The sequence below is a fragment of the Saccopteryx bilineata genome, chromosome 2 (genome assembly GCF_036850765.1).
Source record: "Saccopteryx bilineata isolate mSacBil1 chromosome 2, mSacBil1_pri_phased_curated, whole genome shotgun sequence".
NCBI lineage: Eukaryota > Metazoa > Chordata > Mammalia > Chiroptera > Emballonuridae > Saccopteryx > Saccopteryx bilineata.
Window position 1 is genome coordinate 370,607,158 of NC_089491.1, and position 19,016 is coordinate 370,626,173.

Sequence of the window (19,016 nt, forward strand, 5' to 3'; positions counted from 1 at the left end):
GCTCTGCTCTTGTTTAATTACCCTATTCCTTTTTATCTCATTCTCATACCTGTTACCTTAGTAATTGATCTAATGTATGTATGCTTTTTGTTTGTATGAATTATAAAATGTATAGTTGCATTGTGCACGTGTATTAATTTAAGTAAATGGAAACATATTCTCTGCATCATTCTGTTTCTTACTTGTGTCCACTCTGTGTGATGAGCAGTGCATTTTGGAATCCATCTCTGTTGCTGTGCATACATGTAGTCTGTGGTATTTGATTGCTGCTCTGTTCTCCATGGTGTGTGATACTTAGTGATGAACACCCTGCTGTCAGCCTTAGGTTACCTACTATCAGCCTTCTTTCAACACAAACAATACTGTGGTGAATATTCTCACTTTTATGCACCATGTGAAAATTCCTTTGGGCCTGACCTGTGGTGGCTCAGTGGATAAAGCATCAACCTGGAATGCTGAGGATGCCGGTTCAAAACCCTGGGCTTGCCCGGTCAGGGCACGTATGGGAGTTGATGCTTCCTGCTCTTCCCCCCCTTGTGTCTACTCTCTCTTTCTTTCTCTCTCTCTCCTCTCTCAAATGAATAAATAAAATCTTAAGAAAAAGGAAAAAAAAGAAAATTCCTTTGGGTTAGAGTCCCATAAGCAGAGTTGTTGATCATAGGATTATATATATATAATATTTATGTGTCTGTACTTTGTTAACGTGTTTATACAAGTACTGTCAGATGACTCTTTTGAGTGGCTGTGCTAGTTCATACTCCTCCAAGCAGAAAAGAGTTCCTTATAGCTTCCTAGTCCACATGGGATGCATAGATTTTTTAAAAACATTTTTTATTGCCTGACCTGTGGTGGTACAGTAGGTTGAGCAGTTCACCTGGAATGCTGGTTTGGGGCCCCAGGCTTGCCCAGGTCAGGGCACATTCTGGAAGCAACTACTGCAAGTTGATGCTTCCTGCTCACTCCCACCCCCTTTCTCTCTTTCTCTCTCCTCTCTAAAAATCAATTTTAAAAAATCTTTAAAAAAATTTTTTATATAACAGTAGAGAGATGCATAGTATTTTGATAATAGGGCTAGGAAAGAAGGAGGGCCAGTCTAGAAAGGAGTGTGGTGAGCAGGGGCTCAGAGTTTGTGTGTTAGAGGAAATGATCTCTCCTCCTGAGTGGTGAAGCCCTCACTGGAGGGGGGCTGTGGGTATGAAGCGGAGAGGAGGGGCCAGGCTATAGAAGGCCTTGAATGGAGACCTGGGAGTAAGGGTGACATGATCAGAGCAGGATGCTCTAGTGGAGGGAGGGTCGGGAGGCTTGTTCATCACAATGGGAGGATGCAGAGGTGTAGATTTGGGCCACTGTTTGAATGTGGGGGGAAAGAGAATGAGGGGAGCTGGATGACCAGATGGTTATAACAAAGGGAAATGATAAAAAAAGATGCTTGTTTAGTTTTATTTTATTTATTTACTTTTTTTTATATTTTATTCATTTTTTATTAGAGAGAGAGGGATAAATAGAGAACAGGGGGAAGAGCAGGAAGTATCAACTCCCATATGTGCCTTGACCAGGCAAGCCCAGGGTTTCAAACCGGCGACCTCAGCATTTCCAGGTCGACGCTTTATCCACTGCACCACCACAGGTCAGGCATTTAGTTTTATTTTAGACTTGTCAAGCTTGAGTTGCTGTCAGAACACTTACATAGAAATAATTACAGGTAGTTGGAAATTATTACATAAAATTCTACACTTGGGTTTAAAATACATCCTGCAGTATGGAGTGGGAGGAAACTGGCCTGATGGCAGTTTTGGAGCTGCCACCAGCAGAGTATGTCTGGCTGCCTAAAGAACAAATGCGATCTTAGGCCACATTAGTACGAGTAGAATGTAAAGAGATTAGGAGGTAGCCAGTCAACTCGTGTCACCCAGTGGCCCACATTTAGGAAGGGGCTGGTTTGAATAAGGAGTATTGTTTGTAGCCATGGCTTACAGTCTTCTCTTTGTGAAGGGTTATATTCAAGAGTAGAACCTGCCCCACTGACTCTAGTCCAGAACTCAGAATCAGAAGCTGTCACTCATGTGGAGTGTTAAGTGCTCTTAACTCGTGTATTGTCAGTTATTGAGCAGGAAAAGTGCATGCCTCTTACAGAACCTTTCCCTCTCATGCCTTTAGATGGATGACGATGACGATGACGATGACGTAGGCGATCATGATGAAGATCACCCTGGGATGGAGGTGGTGCTGCATGAGGACAAGAAGTACTACCCCACAGCTGAAGAGGTGTATGGTCCTGAGGTGGAGACCATAGTTCAGGAGGAAGACACGCAGCCTCTCACAGGTAGGTCAGGAGGCACCGGGTTGTGAGAGGTGGCATTGACACTCGGACACTTCATTTCAAACTACCAGCAGTCTAGAGTATTCAGTGGATAAATTGATTAGTTTTTCTCTGCTTTCAAGCACTATTTCTAAATTGAGACTCAATTAACATTGTTTTTTGCTTTCTGTTTTGTTTTAATTTATTGATTTTAGAGAGAAACATCAATTTGTTGTTCCACTTATTTATGTATTCATTGGTTGACAGGGGGTCAAACCTGCAACCTTAGTGTATTGGGATGATGCTTAACCAACTGAGTTACTCAGCCAGAGCCATTTAACCCTCTTAATATTCAGTAAAACTCATAGCTTTTTTTTTTTAATGGGGAAGGGGGCAGACTGGAAGGGAGAGAGATGATAAGCATCAGTTATTTGTTGTGGCCCTTAGTTGTTGATTGATTGCTTTCTCATGTGTGCCTTGACTGGGGGATTCCAGCTGAGCCAGTGACCCCTTGCTCAAGCCAGCAACCTTAGGCTCAAGCTGGTGACCTTGGGCTTCAAGCTGGCAACTCCTTGTTCAATCAAGCTGGTGAGCCTATGCTCAAGTTGGCAACCGCAGGGTTTCAAACCTGCATCTTCTGTGTCTCAGGCCAACGCTCTATCCACTGCACTGCTGCCTGGTCAGGCATTTATTTCTTTATTTATATAGTACCTATATAGGTGCTTGGAGACTGTTTTTAAGTTCTCCTTCTGCTCTGGTAGTTTTTTGTTTTGTTTTGTTTTGTTTGTTTTTTTGTATTTTTCTGAAGTTGGAAACGGGGAGGCAGTCAGACAGACTCCCGCATGTGCCCGACCGGGATCCACCCGGCATGCCCACCAGGGGGCGATGCTCTGCCCATCTGGGGCGCTGCTCTGTTACAACCAGAGCCGTTCTAGCACCTGAGGCAGAGGCCATAGAGCCATCCTCAGCGCCCGGGCAAACTTTGCTCCAGTGGAGCCTTGGCTGTGGGAGGGGAAGAGAGAGACAGAGAGGAAGGAGAAGGGGAGGAGTAGAGAAGCAGATGGGCGCTTCTCCTGTGTGCCCTGGCCGGGAATCAAACCCGAGACTCCTGCACGCCAGGCCGATGCTCTACCACTGAGCCAACCGGCCTGGGATGCTCTGGTAGTTTTTTACCCAAATAATCCCAGTTCTTTTAACCAATCCTTACAATACTGATTTTCTAAGTAGTTGCATTTTATAAATGCAAGGAGAAGTTTTGAACTGACATTGACCTCAACCTACGTCCAGTCCCTCACCCTTTCTTCCACAAAAAGAAGTCCAAACTCAGTTCACAATTCAAGATCCTTTACGATCTTGTGCAAAACAGCATTCCCAGAACTTTCTCAACATCTGAGTGATCTTTGAGAATAACATAAATTGATATCACGCCTGACCTGTGGTGGTGCAGTGGCTAAAGCATCAACCTGGAATTCTGAGGTCACCTGTTCGAAACACCGGCTTGCCTGGTCAAGGCACATATGAGAAACAATAACTATGTGTTGATGCTTCCCGCTCCTCCCCCCATTCTCTCTCTCTCTGTCTCTCCCTTGCTCTCCTCTCTCTAAAATAAATAAAATCTTTCAAAAAAACTGATATTATGTATCATACATTCTGAAAGCTCAGTGTGATGGAATAGAGCTCTGTAATTTTATGTTTTCTACCTACCTGCACATCACTACTTTTTTTTTTTCCATTAGAACCCATTATTAAGCCGGTAAAAACCAAAAAATTCACTCTGATGGAGCAGACATTACCTGTCACAGTATATGAAATGGAGTAAGTACTAAGGGCTCTTCGCCTCTCTTCATGAATAGTGTGGGTTCATTTTCTCATGAGCGTGCAGGAGGTGGTTTATGGTTGAAGTAGACAGTGAGCTGCAAAAGCAAAGTCTCTCTCTACAGTTTGCCAAGATTTCCTTTCAGTTTATATGGTTGCTGTATTTAGTTTCAGTCTTAACTTTTTTCTTGGCCTTCATTCAGCTCTCAGCTGTTTTCCTCCAAATCTTTAGTTCGATATTGAAAGCCAGCCTTTCAGACCGAGAGTACTAAGTATTATAATTATCAATGCTGGGTCACCAGAGCCTTTTTTTTTTTTTTTTTTTTGTATTTTTTTCTGAAGTTGGAAACGGGGAGGCAGTCAGACAACTCCCGCATGCGCCTGACCGGGATCCACCCAGCATGCCCACTAGGGGGTGATGCTCTGCCCATCTGGGGTGCTGCTCTGTTGCAACCAGAGCCATCCTCAGTGCCCGGGCCAACTTTGCTCCAATGGAGCCTTGCAGAGCCTATTTTGACTCAGCAAAATTGCTAAGTATTCTAGGAACATACCAATTCTATTTTTAAAAGGAGGGGACGAGTAGGTAGATGTACAGAGTGGGCAAAAGTAGGCTTACAGTTGTGAGTACACAAAACTCAGAGTTTATTCTTGTATTATTACTTAGAAATTGTTGTATTATTTCCCATATGAGTAACTGTAAAGCTACTTTTGTCCAACCCTGTATGTAGAGAATAATTTAAACTCTTTAAACTGTTTTGGAAAATATTGAAATTTATGAAATGCACTTGTAAGGCCTTCGTATATTGAAGTGCTTGTGACTCATTATTAGATAGTGGAACTTTTTCAACCACGTTGTTATCTTGTGTGCCCGAAAGAGCGGGTCCTCTCGGGGTTTAGCTCATCTGCCATCATTTAGACATTTTGAAGCATCTTTTCAGTTCTCTTCAGAACTTGCTTCATATTCCTTTCTGTTCTTTCTCAATGTTTATTTTAAAAACATCTCCAGTCTTTGAAAACAGACTTGAACTTTTTGAAGAGCCAAAGTCATCTGAAGATTACTTACCATAAGTAATATGGGTGATAAGCAAGAAAGACAGTGCTGGTTTGGGAGACAGAAGTCCTCTGTTCAGCATTATCAATGAGATGGCATCCACATGTTAACTGGCTCTGATGACAGTTTCAGAAGAGAAGCTCCCAAAGTTATTTTAAGTCCTCTTGGCATCAGTGGAATAAATGGGTAGCATCTAGCCTGAAGATTTTGAAAGGGACAGTACTTGTGTATGTGTGTTCTGGTATTTGGTTTGGGTTTTCTTTCTTGTTTTTTAAAAAAAATTATTGATTGATTTTAGAGAAAGAGGAAAAGAAGGGAGAGAAAGAGATGTCTTTGTTGATTCACTTATTTATGCATTGAGTCTTGTATGTGCCCTGACTGGGTATCGAACCCACAACCTAGGCATATCAGAATGGTGCTATAACCAGCTGAGCAACTTGGCCAGGGCTTCTTCTTTGCTTTTTAAATCTCATTATTTTATGGCTATTTTACTGTTGAAATCCTCATGACATTTCATTCCGGATTGTGTCACCCTCATGGACAAGTCTGTTCCCAAAGCCAAACTGTATACATGTAGAAATTTACGTCTGCCCCTGAGCATTCTCTTGTCAGTCTGAAAGTTGTTCCTGAACAACTACAAATACCTAAAACACTTCTGCATCTGTATGGCCCGTAGTCGCAGCCATGCACATGCAGGTTCCCATTGGATTCAGGCAGACAGTAAAGAAACAGTGGAGCCAAAAAATGGTGGGCCATTTCTTTATTAAAAGCCTCACACCAGCCAACAAGCAAACACACAGGGAAACACTTCCCTCTTCATTCATTCAGAGCTCACAAAGCCCTGACACATTCTCCGGTTCCACAACCAGGAGAATCTTCTCCGGTTCCTCCTAGAATCTACCTTACCAGTCTCAGTGGAGCTCACAAAAGCCCCTCAGCTCTGGTTCCCATCAGCACACCTCTCTCTCTCTGCACAAACTAGCTTCTTCTTCAGCATCTGCATTCTTTCTGCTCTCTCTCTGCAAACATGGCTTCTCTCTCTCCTTTTTAAAACTTTCTGGTGCGAAAACCTCTCCTCCAGCAAACATTAGCAAAAACAATGGCCCCCCCAAGAAGGAATGCAATCTGCAATTTGCAATCAACTACCCTGCTTTGAGGGCAAGCACACATGTGGCTGCCCAGAGCCATTTTCTAACAATAAAAGTGAGCAAACTCAAAAAATACAAATTTTACGAAGTCATTTGCCCAACAGCACCCCTCCCCACTTGAACACTTTTGCCAAAGTCCCTTTTCTCTTTTCCTTCCTCCTTTCAGTTTCTTGGCAGATCTGATGGATAACTCAGAGCTCATCAGAAATGTGACCCTTTGTGGCCATCTCCATCACGGCAAGGTAAGGGGTCTTCCGGCTGCTTGGAACAGGGTTCTCTTTCCGACTCATTTTTTCAGCCCTCAGAGTCACAGATTGGGGTTTGAGCCCATAAGGCTGGACCTCCTGGCTGTGGGGGCCTCTGTGTTACTGTGAAACCTCGCCGTAAAATTCTAGCTTTTCCTAAGCAGCAGGTGGAGCCTGTTAGTAAGTCACTTGTATGCCTCAGCCTTGTGTCTCCAGGAAAGAAGAGGGAAAATTGAGCCTCACTCTGATTTTGTGTGTTTTCATTTCCCTGGGGATGCTTGTCCAAGAAAGATTGCATCTTTCATTTGAAAATAATCCTGTGGCTTCAGTGTTAATCCTTTGCTGTCCCATAATTCTCCTTGTTCTCTTCCTCCCCTCCTTATGCCTAAATGATGTGGTGTATTGGGAGCTGGGGGAAGGGCAGAATAATTTTCCTCTGTGGTTGGCAGGTCTTAACCTTCTCTTTCCTTTCAGACATGTTTTGTAGATTGTTTAATAGAGCAGACTCACCCGGAAATCAGAAAGCGCTATGACCAGGATGTAAGTAGAAATTCTATTGAGGGTTTAGGATGAACCATTTAGAATATACAGGGGTGTGCCTTTCTCCTTCCCCTTCCTTCAGCCTTCCCTCTCATTATAAATAATGACACCCACAAAGTGCTGTTTTATAATTGTAATCTCTATTAATAGTCTTTAAGAAAGGAATTACAACTTTCTCAGGAGCATAAAGAATATTAACAAACGAACAAAAATTAACCTGTGGTATTTTTGGATGATCTCTTCTACACTTGGGATCCCTCTTCTGTTCTGATATATTCTGACTTTTATAGCCTGTTCTTTCCTATCATAGTGTTAAAAGCTTCCTTTATAAATATAATACAGTTGGACCTTGTTGTTTTCTTGATAGATTTAAATGCCTGTGGATGAGGCCAAGTGTGGCTGCAAGTCTCAGTGCAATAATTGTTCAATCTCGACCAGATTGACTATTTTGACACGTGGGGGTTCCATGAAGGCTGGATGTGTCTCCCTTGACCACTCTAAGAATTCGGTGCATTTGATATAATTTAGCTCTCCAGCCATGCCTGGTCTTCAGTGACCACCCCCCCCCCCAAAAACGCACACATCCAGGAGCATTTTCCATATGAGAGCCACTGGTCTCATTGTCTGAAATTTCTGTAGGGACATCCTGCTCTCTTCAATCTCTTCTCTTGAGGCAGAAACCCTTGAGTTGGGAGATGGGGAAGGAACATGATTGATGGTTTGTGTGGGAGAGGAGTCCGAAATCAGGTGGTAACGCCAGTGCATTTGTTTTTCAGCTGTGCTACACTGACATCCTCTTCACAGAGCAAGAGGTAAGTGTGCCTTGGGAAATTCGCTCGTTGCCCACACCAGACCCAGCAGTAGTTTTGTAGGGAGTATAGGTAGTATTTATAACACTTGGGTCCATACCGCACTCCCCTCTCTCATTCCCCTCTCTTCATCTCTCTGCCTCTACCAGTCATCCCATGATCTGTAACTTGAAACGAGAGTTGGGTAGGCAAGCTGTAGGATAAAAGGGGGGTAAGGGTAAGGGGAGACTCTCCTGTCCTTGACTGGATTTCATGTGGCCTAATAGGACAGATACTAAGAGGTGATATTGATATTTATGCTGTAATACAGAAGTTCACCTGATTTTTCAAATGACATTATGCTTAAAATCCATAAGATGACTTTATCTGTAGGACAGTCCCTTTCTAGGAGTAGTTTCTCTTTAAGAATGGGTTTTCTGGCCTGACCTGTGGTGGCGCAGTGGATAAAGCGTCGACCTGGAAATGCTGAGGTCGCTGGTTCAAAACCCTGGCTTGCCTGGTCAAGGCACATATGGGAGTTGATGCTTCCAGCTCCTCCCCCCTGTCTCTCTCTCCTCTCTGTCTCTCTCTCTCTCCTCTCTAAAATGAATAAATAAAAAAAAGTAAAAAATAAAATAAAAAAAAAGAACTTAAAAAAAAAAAAATGGGTTTTCTGGCCTGACCTGTGGTGGCACAGTGGATAAAGTGTCGACCTGGAATGCTGAGGTCGCCGGTTCAAAACCCTGGGCTTGCCTGGTCAAGGCACATATGGGAGTTGATGCTTCCTGCTCCTCCCCCTGTTCTCTCTCTATCTCTCCCTCTCCCTCTCTCTCTAATAAAAATGAATAAATAAAATCTAAAAAAGTAAATAAATAAAAAATTTATAAAAAAAAAAAAAAAGAATGGGTTTTCTGGCCTTGGCTGGTTAACTCGGTTGGTTAGAGTGTTGTCCCAAAACACCAAGATTGTGAGTTCAATCCCCAGTCAGAGCACTTACGGGAAGAGACCAATGAATGCACAACTAGAACAAATGAATGCTTCTCTTTCTCTCTAAAATCAATAAATAAAATCTTTAAAAAATTATAATAATAATTACTCCCTGTTAAAGTTTTACAATTTTTTTTATAATTTTAAAATGCCCCTAGATTATTTGTTTTTACTTACATGGTACTTGATTATTTTTATTTCCAATATATGAAGAGGATAAGTGTTTAAGACCCTGGATTCTCTGTTAAGGTTTAAAACAACTTTTCTTGCTTGCTTTTTTTTTTTTTTTTTTTGAGAGAGAGAGAGTGACAGAGAGAGGAAAAGTGAGAGAGAGAGAGAGAGAGAGAGAAGCATTCATTTGTTGCTTCACTTAGTTGTACGTTCATTGGTTCCTTCCTGTGTGTACCCTGACTGGGAATTGAACCTGCAACCCTGGTGTTTCGGGATGATGCCCTGAGCCAACTGACCAGGGCTGCTTTTTCATTTTTATTTTTACTTTTTTGTATTTGAACCAAATCCCCCCCAAAATGCTGTTTAACATTAAGATATTTCATCTTCAAGGTCATTTTGATTAGAAGCCTAGATACAAATTATACCCACTGTAGGGAGAGACATTGGTATAATTTATTAGCAACTGGCAAGCCCCAAAAGCTGAATGAACCCCTCTTGCATAGGAAGAAACCTTGACCACTCTATTTTTGTGACTTTCAGAGAGGTGTTGGCATCAAAAGCACTCCTGTGACAGTGGTTTTGCCAGATACCAAAGGAAAATCTTATCTCTTCAATATCATGGATACTCCAGGTAGGTCATTCCTTGACCCTATTTCCTTTGCTTCTGACTAATTAGCAAGCACTGTGCTCCAGGCCTCCAATTTGCTCCTCTCTTTACTCTGCTCTAGAATAAATTTTAGGCCTGACCTGTGGTGGCACAGTGGTTTAAAGAGTCGACTTGAGCCTGACCAGGCGGTGGTGCAGTGGATAGAGCATCGGACTGGGATGCAGAGGACCCAGATTCGAGACCCCAAGGTCGCCAGCTTGAGCGTGGGCTCATCTGGTTTGAGCAAGGCTCACCAGCTTGGACCCAAGGTCGCTGGCTCAAGCAAAGGGTCACTCAGTATGCTGTAGCCCCCTGGTCAAGGCACATATGAGAAAGCAATCAACGAACAACTAAGGTGCCGCAAAGAAGAATTGATGCTTTCTCTCTCCCTTCCTGACTGTCCCTCTCTCTGACTCTCTCTATTATTAAATAAATAAATAAAAATTTTTAATGGCAGTTGCTACTATTAAAAAAAAAAAAAAGGCCTGACCTGTGGTGGTGCAGTGGATAAAGCATCGACCTGGAAATGCTGAGGTCACCGGTTCGAAACCCTGGGCTTGCCTGGTCAAGGCACATATGGGAGTTGATGCTTCCAGCTCCTCCCCCCTGTCTCTCTCTCCTCTCTCTCTCTGTCTCTCTCTCTCCCTCTCTCTCCTCTCTAAAATGAATAAATAAAATTAAAAAAAGAAAAAAGAGTCAACCTGGAATGCTGAGGTTGCCAATTCAAAACCCAGGGCTTCAAGGCATATATGGGAGTTGATGCTTCCTGCTCCTCCCTCCCTTCTCTCTTTTTTTTTTTCTCTCTCTCCTATCTAAAAAATGAATAAATAAAAATCTTTTGGAATAAATTTTAGCCCTTTGAGTAGTATGAACGTTCATACACATCCTCCTGACCATCCAGAGTACAGTAATATAAAATTTTTTATTTTAAAAATGTGTAAGGCAACATTAAAAAAGGCCAATGTATGTTCTTCTTTTCATAAATTGGTTATCAAACATGATTTTAAGTTAATAAAACTGGAACTGGAACTAATTTCATTTTTTTAAAAAAATACTCCTGGGGGTCAGCAAATGAAAAAAACTCACTACTCAAAGGGTTAAGGAATCTTGTTCATTTATTCACCTGATCCTGTGTCAGGACCCGTGCTGAACACTGTGGTAGCAAAGGTGAGTCAGACGTGGTCCCCTGCCTCCGGTACTCTCAATCTTTTGGAAGAGACTGTGGGAGCAACCCACCAGCTGCTGGTGGACGCACAGGTTATCGTGGAAGCAGCATGCCTTGCCCTGTGGCTGACTCTATTCTTTGGAGAAGACCAAGTGGGGCAGAGATTTAAATAGGAAAGTTTGAGTTTTGAAAGATTGACTTTCCTTGCCCAGTGCCCTCCTACCTGTCAGTCCTGCCCCAGCAGCAGCGCTGTGCCAGGTACTATATCTCCTATGCTTCCGGCCCTCGTTTGCCTTTCTCCTGCCTCCAAGTTGGTTTCCGTCCAACAGAACTCTGCTTGCTGTTGATTAGATGAAGCTAGTATGTGAATGTGAACCTATTATGCGCTCCTCGGTAAAACCCTTCTTTTTATGTCTGGGGACCTTCTGTATAAAAATTTAATCCAGGATGTGACTCTAATGGTAGAATTTTACATACCATGGGGAGCTGTAGGGAGAAGGGTAAGGGATTCTGGGGGTTCACTTGCTTTGCAGTACTCCTCAGACCACCTGCCAGTTATTGTGCCTCATCCTGCCACCATAAAGTGGTAACTTAGTTGGTGACTCAGTTGGTATTTGCTTTACAGGACACGTGAATTTTTCTGATGAGGTCACGGCTGGCTTGCGCATCTCAGATGGAGTGGTCCTTTTCATCGATGCCGCTGAGGGCGTGAGTCTGGACCCCTCCTCCCTGTTAGGTTTGCCCCACACATCGTCCAGAGCACTGAGCAAGCTGGGAGCCAGAGAACACAAGAGTCTGGCATTAAGGTTCACATTTGCTCCAAAGTTAAGGCAACAAATGAAGTTCAAAATTAGTTCTCAATATGAGTTCCTCACTCTCTGCCCTGTGAAGCTCAAAATGAATGGTAGGACCCATTGCCATTCAGAAAACACGAAGATAAAATGACAAATGTAAATAAAAGGGAGGACATTATATTCATTTAAGTAGATTTTAAGTGTTAATGAATTTTTCTAATCTCAAGAGAGATTGGAGTTAAAAGGCCCAGGATATCTTATACTATTTTTCTAAATTGAGAAAGGTAATTTAACTAATCTCATTCATGTTGTCGTTAATGGCATTGCCAGCAGAGGGAGCAGAATTGCCTATTTTAAATTGACTTTCTTTTGGAATAATTTCAGATTTATTGAAGAGTTGCAAGTACAAAGAACTAACCCTCATTTGCTTTTTAATTCTTTCTGTAAATATACTCACATACATGTGTGTATTGTCCCCTCGAACCATCCGAAAATAAAATATTTCAGAATATATTTCCTAAGAACAAAGATATTCACTTATATAACCATAGTAGAGGAGTTATCAAAATCAGGGATTTTGACATTGATACAATATTGTTGTACAAATCTTTTTCTTCAGAACTTAGGCTCAATATTTGTCCAATAATGTCCTTTATAGAGTTTTTTTTCTAATCTAGGATGCCACATAGCATGTAGTCTTCATGTCTCTTAGTTTCTTTTAATTGGTTGGAACTGTTCTTTTACCTTTCTTGGTCTTGTATGACATTGGTATGATGAGCATACACCACTTATTTTGCAAACTGTCTGTTTGGGTGTGTCTAATGTTTCCTTATGATTATGGTGACATTATTTTTGGCAGAAATACTACATAACTATAGTTGTGTTCTTATTAGCCCATCATATCAGTAGGTCTCTGTCTCACCTTATCCCATTGACCATGTTAACTTTTTTTTTTTCTTTTTTTTTCCTGAAGCTGGAAACAGGGAGAGACAGTCAGACAGACTCCCGCATGCGCCCGACCGGGATCCACCCGGCACGCCCACCATGGGGCTACGCTCTGCCCACCAGGGGGCGATGCTCTGCCCATCCTGGGCGTCGCCATGTTGCGACCAGAGCCACTCTAGCGCCTGAGACAGAGGCCACAGAGCCATCCCCAGCGCCCTGGCCATCTTTGCTCCAATGGAGCCTTGGCTGCGGGAGGGGAAGAGAGAGACAGAGAGGAAAGCGTGGCGGAGGGGTGGAGAAGCAAATGGGCGCTTCTCCTGTATGCCCTGGCCGGGAATCGAACCCGGGTCCTCCGCACGCTAGGCCGACGCTCTACTGCTGAGCCAACTGGCCAGGGCACTTTTTTTTTTTTTTTTTCATTTTTCCGAAGCTGGAAACGGGGAGGCAGTCAGACAGACTCCCGCATGCGCCCAACCGGGATCCACCCGGCATGCTACCAGGGGGTGATGCTCTGCCCCTCTGGGGCATCGCTCTGCCGCAATCAGAGCCATTCTAGCACCTGAGGCAGAGGCCACAGAGCCATCCTCAGTGCCCGGGCAATCTTTGCTCCAGTGGAGCCTCGGCTGCGGGAGGGGAAGAGAGAGACAGGGAGGAAGGAGAGGGGGAGGGGTGGAGAAACAGATGGGCACTTCTCCTGTGTGCCCTGGCTGGGAATCGAACCCGGGACTCCTACGTGCCAAGCCGACGCTCTACCACTGAGCCAACCGGCCAGGGCCTTACCATGTTAACTTTGATCACTTGGTTAACACAGATCTGTCAGGTTTCTTCAGTGTAAAGTTAAGATTTTCCCCTTTGTAATAAATAGTTTGTGGGGGGATACCTTGAGTCTGTGATACATTCTTTTTCTTATCAAACTTTACCTACAGTTTTTATCGTCTATTGATCATTGCTAGCTTGTTTCTATAATAGTTGCGAGTAGTAATTTTCTTTTTTTTCTTTCTTTTTTACAGAGACAGAGAGAGTCAGAGAGAGGGATAGACAGGCAGGAACGGAGAGAGATGAGAAGCATCAGTCATCAGTTTTTCATTGTGACACCTTAGTTGTTCATTGATTGCTTTCTCATATGTGCCTTGACCGCGGGCCTTCAGCAGACCGAGTAACCCCTTGCTCGAGCCAGGGACCTTGAGTCCAAGCTGGTGAGCTTTTTTGCTCAAACCAGATGAGCTCACACTCAAACTGGCAACCTCAGGGTCTTGAACCTGGGTCCTCAGCATCCCAGTCCGGCACTCTATCCACTGTGCCACCGCCTGGTCAGGCTGATTTTCTAACTTTTATTATTCCTTCTATATTTATTTGTTGGAATTCTGTTGTAAAGAAGAGCTTTCCCTTCTCCCCCTCCACCTGGCACCAGGGGGCGATGCTCTGCCCATCTGGGGCGTTACTCTGTTGCAACCAGAGCCATTCTAGTGCCTGAGGCAGAGGCCACAGAGCCATCCTCAGCACCCGGGCCAACCTTGCTCCAATGGAGACTTGGCTGCGGGAGGGGAAGAGAGAGACAGAGAGGAAGGAGAGGGGGAGGGGTGGAGAAGCAGATGGGCGCTTCTCCTGTGTGCCCTGGCCAGGAATCGAACCCGGGACTCCTGCACGCCAGGCTGACACTCTACCACTGAGCCAACTGACCAGAGCCTGGATACATAGATTTTTATTTTTTTATTTTTAACTTTATTTAGTTTTTTTAGAGAGAGACAGAGCGAGAGAGAGAGAGAGAGAAGGGGGAGGAGAAGAAAGCATCAACTCCCATATGTGCCTTGACCAGGCAAGCCCAGGGTTTTGAACCAGCGACCTCAGCATTCCCAGGTCGACACTTTATCCACTGCGCCACCACAGGTCAGGCTAGATTTTTATTTTAGTAATGGGTTATAATCCATTACTATCTTATATATATATTTTTTGATACTCTAGTTATCCCAGATTTGACTAGTGAGAGCTTTTTCATGCTGGCTCCTTTATCTTTTGACATATCCCTTTTTTGAGTACTTTCTTACTTTTAGGCACAAAAATATTTCCCAGACTCATCTTGCACATTCCCTGGCACAATCCTGGAATCAGCCATTTCTCCAAGAAACTCTGGCTCCTTACAGTGTAGACTGGTATTTAGAAACAGATCAGGATATGTTCATTGCTTCTGGGGGCATTGCTTCTAGGTCCTTTCATTGAATGACGATAATATACACCCATATATACCTATAACTATTTTTACTCATATGTATTAAAAATCATTAACACAACAAAGAAAGAAGAAAGAAATCATTAGGTTATCCTAATTCCTGCAATTCCATTTTAGCACGGCAGGTTCTTCCTAGTTCTTCAATTCCTTCTGTAGCGCTGAGAAACCTGGCTCCCAACATCATTAGTGTGTTCATTTTTTTAGTTCTGTGTGGTACCCTCTTTTTTAAAATTTTTTTAATTTCAATTTTTTTTATTTCTAAGTGAGAGAAGTGAATATAGTGAGACAGACTCTCACATGCAACCCAGCTGGGATCCACCCACCAATCCCTGTTGGGGGCCGATGTTCAAATTAACCAAGCTATTTTTAGTACCTGAGGTTAGTGCACTCAAACCAACTGAGCTATCCTCAGCACCCAGGGCAGACTTCAAACCAATCTAGCTACTGGCTGCAGGAGGGGAAGAAGAGCAGATGGTTGCTTCTCTTGTGTGCCCTGACTGGGAATCGAACCTAAGACGTCCTCACGCCAGAACAGGGTGCCCTCTTAAAGTTTCTTTATCATCCCTGACAAGATAGCTCTGTTGGTTAGAGCATCCTTCTGAAATGCTGAGGTTGCCAGTTTGATCCCCAGCTAGGGCACATGCAGGAACAGATCGATGATCCTGTTTCTGTCTCTCTCCCTCTCCCCCCTTTCCTCTCTCTCTAAAAAATTAATAAATAAGATTTTTTTTTAAAAGTTCCTGAATTTGCCTTTGGGCAAGATACCCTCTATTTTCCCCCAACTGTCTAATCCCCAGGTCCTCTTTCCTCATGCTTCATATTTTACAATAGTACCCTCTTTAAGTTTGCTCTGGACTTTTCTGCCTCTTTGCTCTTACCACTTTGTGCCTCTCAGGTGATGCTGAACACAGAGCGGCTGATCAAGCACGCAGTGCAGGAGAGGCTGGCAGTCACTGTGTGCATCAACAAGATCGACCGGCTGATCCTGGAGCTGAAGCTGCCTCCAACTGATGCGTATTACAAGCTGCGCCACATTGTGGATGAGGTCAATGGATTAATAAGGTATAGGGACCCTGGTGGAATCCTCAGGGACTCTGGGTTTTGTAAAGCTTATCCTTGAACTCTGAGGCAACTCTGATTTCATAGCATGCGTTGATGAGCTTATTGGGCAGGGATAGAGGCTCGTTCCATAGCTATACAGGCACTGACTCCACCACCTTGGCTTTATTCACTTTCTTTTTTTTTTAATAAATTTTTATTAATGTTAATGGGATGACATTAATATTTCAGGGTACATATATTCAAAGAAAACATGTCTAGGTTATCTTGTTTTATTCACTTTCTAACTTAACTAGTCGTGCACAAATTTTCAATTTAGGGTTGTGGTCAATGCCTTGAACTCTAAAATCCGTCTCATCTTCACGGCATACCAACCATGTAAAGTTGGGCAAATTAATTAAGCCTGTAGAACCTCGATTTCTGCTTCTGTAAAAAGGTGATAATAATAAGGCCCTGGCTAGATAGTGCTGTTGGATAGAGCATAGTCCTGAAGTGCAGAGGTTGCTGGTTTGATCCTCGGTCAGGGCACATACAAGAACAGATCAATGTTCCTGTCCCCCCTCCTTTCCTTTCTCTCTCTAAAATTAATTAAAAAAAATAAACATTAAAAGAATAAATAAATAAATAATTTTAATGGGGATAATTTTTGCTTAATTGAGATGTTACAAGAAATTAAATAGATATCTGATATAACAGCAGCACAGTGCTTAGTAGTAACTGATCTGTGAATAATGCTAGCTGCTATTATCTTATTAGCACTCAGTAAGTGAGGGCACTGTTGGCTGTCGTTTCTGGATATAGCTGCTTTACAAAATAGGTTTACAAGGGCTCACATGAGTAAGTATGAGTGATGGTTGGGAGACTTTGCAATACAGTGTCAAGAGGGCTTTGAAGAGTCTGTTAAGTATGTCTTAAAGACAAGTTTAGGCCCTGGCCGGTTGGCTCAGCGGTAGAGCGTCGGCCTGGCGTGCGGGGGACCTGGGTTCGATTCCCTGCCAGGGCACATAGGAGAAGCGCCCATTTGCTTCTCCATCCCCCCCTCCTTCCTCTCTGTCTCTCTCTTCCCCTCCCGCAGCCAAGGCTCCATTGGAGCAAAGATGGCCCGGGCGCTGGGGATGGCTCCTTGGCCTCTGCCCCAGGCGCTGGAGTGGCTCTGGTTGCAGCAGAGCGATGCCCCGCAGGGGCAGAGCATCGCCCCCTGGTGGGCAGAGCTTCGCCCCTGTGGGCGTGCTGGGTGGATCCCGGTCGGGCGCATGCGGGAGTCTCTGACTGTCTCTCCCCGTTTCCAGCTTCAGAAAAACACACACACACACAAAAAAAAGTTTATCTGTAGGCAGAAGAGTGTACTAGATGACTTCCTGAAGCCCCTCAAAGGCCCAGGAAGAGACTATCCTGCTGAGAGAACACCTCTGCAGTTTAGGGTTGGGGACAGTACCTACATGGCCAGAGACATATTTACGTTCAGGAGCTTCTCCAGTTTGTAGCACTGATTCTCAACATGGGTATCTTCTCTCTGTCTCCGGAAGGACTGAGAATGACAAGAGCCCAATATATAAATAATATCGGGAATCCAAAATATGAAATAAACTTCTTCAAAAAGGGAGGTAGGTGGGATAGGGCTACATCCTGATCTACCAAAAGGAAGTCGTGAAGTCATGTATCAAACTCTAAACAAGAAATAGCGACATGACATAGTATTTAGAAATATGGAGGGCCCTAGCTGGGGAGTCAGTGGATAAATCATCATCCCAGTGTGCCTAGGCCATAGTTTCAATCCCTGGTCAGGGCACATACAAGAAGCAATCATTGAGCACACAACTAAATGGAACAACTAGGCATAACAATGAGTTGATGCCTCTCTCTCTCTCTCCCTTCCCTTCTCTCCTCCCTCTCTCTGTCTCACTTCCTGTCTCTCTCAAATCAGTAGGGGAAAAAAGAAATACTGTATGGAGATTAAATGCTCTAAAACCAGTTTTAAAAGAATTAAAAACAGTTGCCTTGGGGAATGTAATTTGGGAGTGGGGTAGAGTAAGGTAAGGGACTGCTCTTTTTTTTTTTTTTTTTTTTAATTTTTTAAATTTTACAGAGACAGAGAGAGAGAGAGAGGGATGGACAGGGACAGAACAAGAACAGACAGGAACGGAGAGAGATGAGAAGCATCAATTATCAGTTTTTCGTTGTGACACCTTAGTTGTTCATTGATTGCCTTTTCGTATGTGCCTTGATTGTGGGCCTTCAGCAGACCAAGTAACCCCTTGCTTGAGCCAGCGTCCTTGGGTCCAAGCAGGTGAGCTTTGCTCAAACCAGATGAGCCCGCGCTCAAGCTGGCAACCTTGGGGTCTCGAACCTGGGTCCTCCGCATCCCAGTCCAATGTGCCATCCACTGCACCACCACCTGGTCAGGCAGAACTGCTCTTTTTAAGCCAATAATTTTATTTATTTGTTTGTTTATTTGTTTATTTTTACAGAGACAGAGAGAGAGTCAGAGAGAGAGGGATAGATAGGGATAGACAGGAACGGAGAGAGATGAGAAGCATCAATTTTTTGTTGTGGCACTTTAGTTTTCATTGATTGGTTTCTCATATGTGCCTTGACCGTGGGGCTACAGCAGACCAAGTAACCCCTTGCTCAAGCCAGCAACCTAGGGTCCAAGCTGGTGAGCTTTGCTCAAACCAGGTGAGCCCATGCTCAAGCTGGTGACCTCGGAATCTCGAAATTGGGTCCTCTGCATCCCAGTCCAACACTCTATCCACTGAACCACAGCCTGGTCAGGCAATAATTTTATTTCCAAATTAAGTAATTCCATAAAACATTGTGTAGTTGTGGACTTGATTCCTATGTACAACTGGTTTTCTTATAAATATTAGTGAACTTGGGATACTATTGCTTCTGCTTTTAAAACACGAAATTCTAACATGAATTTGTAAAACAAGCCAAACAAAACAGTAAAGAAGAGTAGAGTGGTGGGAGTGGGGAGCAAAATTACTTTTTCTTTCTTTCTTTTATTCAATCATTTATACTAGTATTTATGTCTATTTGTGTTTATAAAATTGAAATTTCTCCAGAATATATTTCTTTCTGATCACATTAGATTCATTTCCTGTGTTCTAAGACCTTGGTCTCTTTCCTCCAAGTT

At 43.5% G+C, this 19,016-nt stretch overlaps 1 protein-coding gene across 1 annotated transcript in view; it reads left to right on the forward strand.

Moving 5' to 3' along the window:
- Positions 1 to 19,016, forward strand: part of EFTUD2 (elongation factor Tu GTP binding domain containing 2) — a 46,497-nt gene that overhangs the window by 9,927 nt on the left and 17,554 nt on the right. The window contains exons 3-10 of the mRNA XM_066263429.1: positions 2,158 to 2,323; positions 4,036 to 4,114; positions 6,480 to 6,555; positions 7,033 to 7,098; positions 7,875 to 7,910; positions 9,585 to 9,675; positions 11,481 to 11,563; positions 15,717 to 15,883. Coding sequence (XP_066119526.1) covers positions 2,158 to 2,323; positions 4,036 to 4,114; positions 6,480 to 6,555; positions 7,033 to 7,098; positions 7,875 to 7,910; positions 9,585 to 9,675; positions 11,481 to 11,563; positions 15,717 to 15,883 — 764 coding nt within the window. The remainder of the gene's footprint in view (positions 1 to 2,157; positions 2,324 to 4,035; positions 4,115 to 6,479; positions 6,556 to 7,032; positions 7,099 to 7,874; positions 7,911 to 9,584; positions 9,676 to 11,480; positions 11,564 to 15,716; positions 15,884 to 19,016) is intronic.